This window comes from Oryza sativa, chromosome 1 (genome assembly GCF_034140825.1).
Source record: "Oryza sativa Japonica Group chromosome 1, ASM3414082v1".
Classification (NCBI taxonomy): Eukaryota; Viridiplantae; Streptophyta; class Magnoliopsida; order Poales; family Poaceae; genus Oryza; species Oryza sativa.
In genome coordinates this window covers 7,979,919-7,989,669 of record NC_089035.1, presented here as the reverse complement: position 1 = coordinate 7,989,669, position 9,751 = coordinate 7,979,919, and the positions used below count along the sequence as shown (strand labels likewise).

At 44.5% G+C, this 9,751-nt stretch overlaps 1 protein-coding gene and 1 pseudogene across 2 annotated transcripts; both read left to right on the top strand.

Moving 5' to 3' along the window:
• Window positions 1-3,141: 3,141 nt before the first annotated feature.
• LOC9271003 (uncharacterized) lies at window positions 3,142-6,224 on the top strand. 2 transcript variants are annotated; one of them, XM_015790250.3, is made up of 3 exons: window positions 3,142-4,434; window positions 5,403-5,474; window positions 5,954-6,224. In XM_015790250.3, the coding sequence occupies exons 1-2, from the start codon at window positions 3,276-3,278 to the stop codon at window positions 5,462-5,464; spliced, it is 1,221 nt and encodes a 406-aa protein (XP_015645736.1). In that variant the 5' UTR covers window positions 3,142-3,275; the 3' UTR covers window positions 5,465-5,474; window positions 5,954-6,224. The 2 variants fall into 2 exon arrangements, with proteins under 2 accessions (XP_015645736.1, XP_066165713.1); XM_066309616.1 differs by lacking the exon at window positions 5,403-5,474.
• An 875-nt stretch (window positions 6,225-7,099) lies between these two features.
• On the top strand, window positions 7,100-8,602 carry LOC107276364 (uncharacterized; annotated as a pseudogene).
• Window positions 8,603-9,751: the final 1,149 nt, after the last annotated feature.

Below are 9,751 nucleotides of genomic sequence, written 5' to 3'. Positions count from 1 at the left end.
TACTTATTATAGAAGAATCACGTAAAAGATGCAATGGATTACAGAATAATCACGTAAAAAGAAGGGAAAAAGATGAAAACGGAAGAAAATGGCGTGTCCTCCTGTTTCGCGTGTCCCTTCTGAGTTATTCGCTGGATTAGGTAACCACGAACGTTTGTGTACTACCCTTTTCGATAATAATCACATATTGTTAAGGGTGTGTTCTTTCCTTTATTTCGATTTTGCTACTTTCTTATTTACCATTAATATATTTTCCAAACCGCTAAACAGTGCATATTTTCTTAAAAAAACTTTCTATATAGATAGAACTTTCTTTAACAAATAGAAAACTCATTTTCAATTTTGTAATAGGTGATACATAGGGTCTAGTCAATATCTTTTTTCATAAAATTTGTTAGACATAAATATAGTATAATTCACATGTAATTACAATATAATATAAGAGAGAATATCTACTTTAGTCCCTAAAGTTTCTCTGTAGGATCAGTTTAGTCCCTAACCTTTTAAATGGTCCAAAGAAATCCTTAACCTTTGTCATAAGACCTAGAATAGTCCTTAGGTCCACCAAAACCATCATATGGATATGCCATGTCATCATTCATGCAAAATCTATAATGAATTGTCCAATTTATCCTTACGTATATCATAGAAAAATAAATATAAGGGTGAATTAGACATAACCATAGGAAAAAAATACTTCTTTTTTCACCATTTTGAGGTATACTTTTGCTCTTGCATATACCATATATTTTTTAACTTTTTCCTTTTGTTTTTTATTTTCCTATGCGTAAGGGTAAGTTGGACAAATCATATAGATTTTGTATAGGAAGGTGACATGGCATATCCATGTGGCGATTTTGGTGGGACCAAGGACTATATTAGCCCACATGACAAATTTAAAGGACTTGTTTGGACAATATGAAAGATTAAGGACTAAAATGACCCATGAGTGAAACTTTAGGGACCATATTAGCTATTCTCCCATAATATAACTTGTATGTAACTTTTAAAAATCGAGCATAACACACTGTTTTTGCAAAGCGGAGGTCGGAGGACCAAATTAATCACCTCATCCATGCATGCACTATAATTTTTTCCCTTCCCCGCTTTCATGAATCTTGAAGAAAATCTAATGGTTCAAAATTATATGAAAGTTTTATATAAAAAAAGCTACAGTGTAATTACAATATGTACTTACATTTGATAAATTTGTTGGAGAAATTCTTTTCAACAAATGTATAGCAAAACCAGAACTAATTATATACTAATGTGTAAGCCTCGGTTTTCGTTTAACCATCGAAAACTATTTTGATGAAATCCTATGGTTCTTTGATTGTATCTAGGTTTTTTTTGCCAAAGACGATCTCAATTAGATCAATCTTTGTGACCTCAAAGTCTTGGTGTTTTCTTCTAAATTAAATTCATGGTATTCGAATTTTGTAGTTGAAGTCCTTGCAATTAAATCCTTTACAAAAATTAATCAACAGTCCTCCTATACTTTACTCATAAAAATGTATCACATGTACACATTCTTTTTTTATCCTCAATTTTGCTAAGATTCAACTCTTGCTTTAATCAAATCTCCTTATTCCCTACCATTTTTATCCACTAAAAAAATCAATGGCCAAATTAATTCTTTCCTATGATCCTAAAATTTGTATTAAAAAAAATCCTCTCCCATATAAAAGTTCTCATGTTCAAAATTTTGAAATTCGAATAGCATCCTAAACCACTATTCAGAGTTTTATCCGAATTCATATCCTTTATTGATCCTTTTAATTCTCTATCCATTCCATTCTTTACAAAATTTTCTCAAAAAGCAAAAATCCCTACAAATCTGTCCAGGTGCATCCACCAAGTTCTAAATCCGAATTAAAGGTTAGAGCAATTTTACGGTCCTTGAGGAGATACCATGAAGTACCTCGGTACCATGAGGTACCAAAATTTGGTACCTCCTCAAGGACCGTAGAATTGCTCTAAAGGTTATGTAAGAACCATGTTTAGGAATTGATATCCCTCAAGGAGGTATTTTATAAAATAAAAGCAAAACCTATTTTCAAGTCTCTCTATTAATCTCTCCATAGCTAAGTCCTCCAAAATATCAAATCTAATTCAAATGCATCCGCTCTTCAAAGTTCAATCTAATTTTCATCCCAGTTCACCATCCCCCTAGACTTATTCAAATTCAATTCAAGATCCAAACCTCATATCAAATATAAAAAAATCTCAAACACATATTTTCCTTAAATTTGTAATGTCTCTACCAATTCGAATATCGAATTCAAAATCAAATATCAAGTCAATCAACCAAATGTCCATTCATACAACTATCTGGAAAATCATCAAAAGATATACTACCTCCGTTTTTAATAGATGACGCCGTTGACTTTTTCTCACATGTTTGACCAATCGTCTTATTCAAAAATTTTATGCAAATGTATAAGATATAAATCACACTTAAAGTACTATGAGTGATAAAACAACTCATAATAAAATAAATTATAATTACGTAAATTTTTTGAATAAGACGAATGGTCAAACATGTGAGAAAAAATCAACGGCGTCATCTATTAAAAAACAGAGGAACAGAGGGAGTACTATTATACACCCGGGCTGTTCGCTTGCAGTCCTGTCCACCATCGGCGCCGTCGCGTACTGTCGCCTGCGCGTCACCGCCGCCTGCTCACCGTTCCGGCTTCCCTCGCACTCTTCTGTGCCCCCCGGCCGTCCGCTTCCCTTTGCCCCCGCTCGACATCATGCTCCTTTTCTACGCGCTTCCCGCACGTACTGATGCTTCACGGTGACCGCGCGTGGTTGCAGCCCACGCCGACGCAGCGACGCTGCCTCGTGCTCGCCGACCCACTCACCCACACAACGCGTGCGGTCGCCGGAGCAAGCCGACACCGTACGTTAGCCCACCCGCCCAAACAACGCTCGCCGCCGCCACGCGATTGCCAGCCGACGGATGGACTCAGTGATGGCGTCACAGGCGCGCACACACACAAAAAAAAAAAAAAACCTGCAACCAACACTGCGGTCCACACCAACCAACCGCCTTCTTTTTTCGTTCTCGAAGCGTGCCGCCCACGGGGAACACCACACGCCGAGTCGACAATATATAACCCACGACACAGCCGCGCGCGGCGCGCGGCGGCACAAAACGTGAGCACCAAACTGATCCCCTCCTCGTCTCCACGCTCCGCTTCTCCTCCAAGCCAAATTCTGAAACACCAACCCAGATCCTTCTCTCTCTCTCTCTCTCTCTCTCTCCGGCCATGTCCGAGGCGGTAGATGAACAGATATCGGCGGGGAAGCAGGCGAAGCACAAGCACTGGTGGACGAGGAACCGGAAATGGATGATCATGGCTTGCGTGCCGCACGTCGTCCGCGGCGACCGTCCGCGGGGCTTTGATTGCGGGATCAAGCTGAAAATTCCTCCGCGCGCCACCCGACTCGCCGTGCACCGGAGCATCGCGCCGCGCCGCAAGACCATCGACGACCACCCCTACTTCGTCGCCAGCACCGATCACCATGGCCGCCTCCTCCTATGCGCCAGCCAGGGGCCCGAACCGGAGCCTCCCGTCCTCGACGCCTTCTACCGTGGGCCGCTCGGCGTGCACCACGGCTTCCCCATGGCGTACTTCATCTGCGACACGCGCACCCGGAGGTGCACCCGCCTCCCCGACCGCCGCCTCCCCATCCTCCACCCCGGGAACGTTTGCCTCGTCGGCACTGCGAGCGGCGGGTTCATCGTCACCGATCTCCACCCTACGCCCGGGGACCAACAGGCTATCCTGTTCATGTACAACTCGGCTTCTGGAGTCTGGAAGGACCGTGTGGTCAACTACCCTCCGCGCGATCGTCCCTGGGGCGGCAACGGCGTCGTCGTGCACCAGATGATGATCTGGTGGGTGGATCTCTCCTACGGCCTCCTCGCGGACCTCGCCTTCGACCAACTCCGCCGCGTCGTCCCCGGCATCCATCACGATCTGCGCTTCATCCCGCTCCCCGATGGCTGCGAGCTTCCACCGGGCACGGCGGACCTCGACAAGTGCCGCTGCGTGGGGCTGAGGCGCGACGATCTGCGTTACGTGCAGATCCACAAGCGCGACGGCGACCCGGCGGTCAGCATGTGGACGCTCGATCAGCTTGCCGGGACTTGGAGCTTCGACTGCGAGGCGAGCTTCAAGGCGATCTGGAACGACGAGGGCTACAGGGCGACCAAGCTGCCGCCGGAGGTCCCCACGGTGGCGCTCATCCACCCGGAGCACCCCGGCGAGGTGGCCTACTTCTTCCTGCACTCGCGGGTGTTCGGCGTCGACCTGCGCGCGTGCAGTGTCCTGGAGTGCGAGTTCTTCGCGATGCTGAATCCGCCGATGCGTTACCACTCGTCCCGATTCGTGCGTGCCTGGCGTCTCCCAGTCTCAAATTCTGGTACGTGACTGTATAATCTTGCCTGATATTTGTGTTAACTACCCCTGTGAGCTGCTAGTACTTTGGTGTCAGTCATGAATCGCGCCAAATTTGATGGAACATGCCTGTCTTGGCTCTTAATTAAGCAAGCAAATTTGCTCAAAAAAAAAACATGCAAATGGAACACCTAATTAAGGATTCACTTAGCTAGGCCTAGTCAACATTCACTCTGTGATATAAGTAGCTAGCTTTACAACTTCATGTTCATGCACGCGGTTGATGGTATTACTCTGTCTAGTGTTCTTAAATTTTTGGAGCGATAAGTTTCACTGAATTTACTATATGGCACTTTGCAGTTCACAGTTTTGCAAGTTCTTTCTTGCGGATTAAGCACTCATTGCGACATATAATGATATAGTACTTCGGTGAATGCTAGATTCAATTTTCCAACCCAGTCTTGCCCTGTGTTAGTGTTCATATATATGCTGGTCATGTCTTTGTTTTAATGATCAGTAGCTGCAAGATTCTCTATCGTCATATTAATTATCATATCGTGGTACAAATTTCCTTTTTTGTCAGTTTTAATTCGTGTTTAGTCAGCCAAGCACAAAGTAATCTGCTTATGCATTTTGTTTGGACCGAGTACAAAGGCAGTTTAAACCTGAATGTAGGGATAATGTCACAACTACTTCCAAGTTTGACATGATACTCTTATATAATCAAGCTTCACGTACGTACGTATGTATTGTGTAGGTTTAAGGAGTTCATCCACAAACAATCTAATGAAGATTTTTTTTTTCAAGATACTTGAACATTGGAATCATTTTTCAACTCTGCACATGCTTGTTATATGACAAGATGCATTTTCTTACCTAGTAGCAATAAAATCCTGCTAACTGCTTGTGAACTCTTTAAGGTGATTAAGTAAATATAAATAAGAGTAATGGAAATGTTGAATTAACATTTCCATCTGTTTGCTTGTCTTGAAGCTTCTAACAATCAGAAAAAAGGTACTTACGCGCCCAGCGAACGAGGGATCCGCGCGTCTTAATTAGACAAAGGTGAACATATTCAAGTATATCACGCTTTTTTTTTTGAAGACTTAAGTATGTCACGCTACTCTCATATATTAAGCCTCATGTACATATGCATTATCTAACTTAAGGGAATTTGTGAGGCAATAGTTTGCAGTGTTTATTTTCTAAAATATAGTTTATAGTGCTAGCTTCAGTCAAGAAAATTAATTTTTAAAGATACTTTGACGAGGTACCACACCTCTCGGTACCTCTTCAATCAAGAAAGTTTCTAGGTATTTGAGGAGGTAACTACAGATGCATGTGAACCATTTTATTTTAGATAAGGACGTGTGAAAGTTTTTTAGATAACAAACAACGTGTAAACTACCTTAGTAATTAGTGTAAATAACTCTCGATTAAACTACACATGCATGAAAGTTTTTTCCCCTAAAAATTGATAATTAGTTTCATGGAAGTAAATTTACCTTGTTGTAACATTTCCATCATTTGTGCATGTTTTGAAGGTTATGACGATTAAAAGGGGGGAAAAAAAGGTGCTCCTCCGGTGAGTACGAGGAATTCAGCTAAGTCTAGCTCACCGGCCGGTCATGACTTTGTCCTGATGATTTGCTGATCGTTGAACAAATGATCTAATGACCATGAGTATCGTTAAGTGGAACATTTATGCATTCTGTATTTCGTGGACCTATGTTGGGATATTTCATAGCACCATTTGTTTTTCCTAAATGTAGATTGTCAATCGTCTTAAATTTGTTGGTTCTTCGATTGTTTGCATCTAATCTCTTGGAAAGCTGGTGGAAAGCTGCAACGATGTTGTCCGAATCCCCGTTGCGAGATCTCTCTCTCTCTCTCTCTCTCTCTCTCTCTCTCTCGTGGATTATCATCGTAGTATCGTGCAACTGCAGTCTGCAGATCCATTATCGACAAGTCTGGGTGATAGATTGCCACTTGCTCAAGAGAATTATGCCCAATTAATTGTTGCTATGTCCAGAGGGGTGCAAGCGGAGCGGGCAACCGGACCTTTTTTTTCCCATTTATTTCACTTCTAGTTCATTTTTTAAAAAAAAATTATATTACCATATAAAAAATAGACTAACAAACGGGTTTTTATGCAGGTAGCGGAACTATCCACTTACATCCTTGTGTCGGAAACGTTACATCTGGTGCAGCGTGTTGATGTCACAAACATCCCCGCTCCAGTACGGGAGACGCGCTGATCATTTCAGCGTCACATGCTGCGATGGGCTCGGCGCGGCGCGTTGGTCCGTCTTTGAACCATCACGCAGTTGCAGCGGTGCAAGGAGAAGAACTTGATCAGCCGATCTATCCGTGCCCGTGCGCGCATTTTTCGCCGTGGCGTAGGTACGTACTACTCACGTTGTCACGCGTGCGCCTCAGCGGCGCTGTCCCTCGTACTCGTGCATTGGTGCGCGCGGGGTTCCAAACGAGTGCACGACGCCATCTCACAAAGCTGCAACCAACTGCGTTCTCTGTACTTTCAGTTCGAAACGAAACAGATCGTGTACGGCCGTGTCTCATGTCGTCCACGGACGCCATCTCACAAGCTGCAAACCACCACGCCACGCACGCTGAGTCGCCACTATATAAGTACACGAGTGACGGGGACAGCCGCAGCACAAAACGTGACCACCAAACTGCCGGAAAATTCTTTTCGCCCCTTCTCCACGCTCCGCGCACACGCCTCTCCAACGACCCAAACCCACGCTTGCAATGGATGATGACGTGGCGGCGTGGAAGCGGTGGAAGGGGCAGTGGGTGACGGAGGACGGGAGCGAGCTATGGATGGTCCTCGCTTGCGTGCCACACGTCGTCCAGGACGGCTACTTCAAGCCGGGATTCGACAACGGGTTCAAGTTCCGCTTACCCCCGGGCGCCACCCGCCTCGTCGTGCACCGGAGCATCGCCCCGCGCCGCAAGACCATCGACGACCACCCCTACGTCGCCGGCGGCGACTGCCATGGCCGCCTCCTCCTCTGCGCCACGCAGGGGCCCGAACCGTAGCCGCCCGTCCTGGACGGCTTCTACCATCGTCGGCCGCTCGGCGACGGCGATCACCGCCATGGCTTGCTCCCCAAGGCGTACTTCATCTGCGACACGCGCACGCACAAGTCCACCCGCCTCCCCGACCCCGGCCTCCCCATCCTCCACCCCGGCAACGCCTGCCTCGCCAGCATCTCGCGCGACGCCTACCTCGTCGCCGATCTCCACCCCACGGTCGTCGGCGCCGACCACGCCACGCTGCTCCTGTACTCCTCTGCCTCTGGAGCCTGGAGCAACCTGGAGCTCAACTACCCGCCGCGCGACCGTCCATGGGGCGGCAATGGCGTGGTGGTGTGGCCCAAGGAGATCTGGTGGGTGGATCTCTCGTACGGCTTCCTCGCCTTGGATCTCAGCGTCGCCCACCGTGAGCTGCGCTTCGTCCCGCTCCCGGTCGGCCGCGAGCTGCCACCGGGCACGGGCGGCCGGGACCTCGAGAAGAGCCGGTGCGTGGGGTTGAACTTCGGTGAGCTGCGGTACGTGGAGATCGACGAGCGCGACGGCGTCGGCCCGATCGTCAGCATGTGGACGCTGCTCGACGAGGATGCCGGGACGTGGAGCTTCGACTGCGAGGCGAGCTTCAAGGCGATCTGGGCCGACGAGGGTTACAAGGCGACCATGCTGCCGCCGGAGATCCCCACGGTGGCGCTCATCCACCCGGAGCACCCCGGCGATGTGGCCTACTTCTTCCTGCACTCGCGGCTGTTCGGCGTGCATCTGGGCCAGTGCAGGGTCCTGGAGTGGCAGTTCTTCGAGATGCTGCACCCGCCGATGGCTTACCACTCGTCCCGATTCGTGCGTCTTTGGAAGAACATTCCGGCCTTCCGGTGCTAGGTGCTAGCTTCTGGTGAGTTTGTTGCATAATCGTGCCTGATTTTTTGTGGGGGGTTTACTACTCTATCTTGAGCAACTGAGTCGGCAAATTTGATGGAACACGTATGTCTTCAGCAAGCGAATTACCTGCCAAAGAATTCACCTAGATAGTATGCCTCCTGTTGGCAATGGCGGGAGAGATGCGCTCTGATGTGCTAACACTAAACACTGTAACTGCATTCAGAATAGGTTGACCGGATTACTTCATCCATTGTTCTTCATTTCTGAATTTTTAACGTTCACTGTCTTGCAATGTGTTACTGCTCATATGCATGCTCATCATGGCTGTTTTATTGATCAGTAGTTGCACCAGCATCCTTGATGATCATACTCGCATCTTTTTTTTCTCTAGTCTATATTGATACTGAATTTCAAGTTTGATGTTCATTGATCTTTGCTCTGTTCAAGTGCACTTCCATGGGAAAAAATTCTGGTGTACTGTTCCTCACAAAAAAAAAGAAGTGGTGTAATGTTCCTCTCAAAAGGAAAAAAAAGTTATTGGCTATCTATCTATTATATTATTAAAGGAATAGAAAAAGAAGCCTCCACGTTCGCTCTCATGGCCTAGAAATTCTCACATTAATCGGAGAAAAAGAAAAAGCAGAGTCCATATAGATATACAATTTAAAAATAGTTGAAATTCGGAATTAAAAAATAAGGAATATTAGAAGAGGAGACTAGAGTGCATATATAAATACAATTTAGAAATAGTTGAAATTCGGAATTAAAAAATAAGGAATATTAGAAGAGGATACTGGAGTCCATATAAAGAAATACAATTTAGAAAGAGCTGAAATTCGAAATTAAAAATAAGGAATATTAGAAGTAGAATATAGAGTCCATATAGAAATACAATTAGGAAAGAACTGAAATTCTCGGAATTAAAAATAAGAAATATTAGAAGTAGAATATAGAGTCCATATAGAAATACAATTAGGAAATAATTGAAATTCGAAATTAAAAATAAGAAATATTAAAAGTAGAGTACAGAGTCCAGATAGAAATACAATTAGGAAATAATAGAAATTCGGAATTAAAAATAGAGAATATTAGAAGTAGAGTATAGAGTCCATATAGAAATACAATTAGGAAATAATAGAAATTCGGAATTAAAAATAAGGAATATTAGAAGTAGAGTATAGAGTTCATATAGAAATTTAAAATTAACTAAAATTCGGAATAAACATAATAAAATTAAAAGTAGAGTTTAGAGTTCGTATAAAAATACAATTTATAAATAACTAAAATTCGAAATTAAAAAGAAACATGGGAAGAAGAGTCTAAAGTTAATATAAAAATACAATTTAGAAGTAGGTGAAATCAAAATTAAAAATCAATGAATATTGAAAGATGAGTTTAGAGTTCACATA

Coding starts and splice junctions, on each gene's coding strand:
- LOC9271003 (XM_015790250.3), top strand. CDS start 3,276: ATGTCCGAGGCGGTAGATGAACAGATATCGGCGGGGAAGCAGGCGAAG. Junction 4,435..5,402: donor TCTCCCAGTCTCAAATTCTG/GTACGTGACTGT, acceptor CTTGTCTTGAAG/CTTCTAACAATCAGAAAAAA.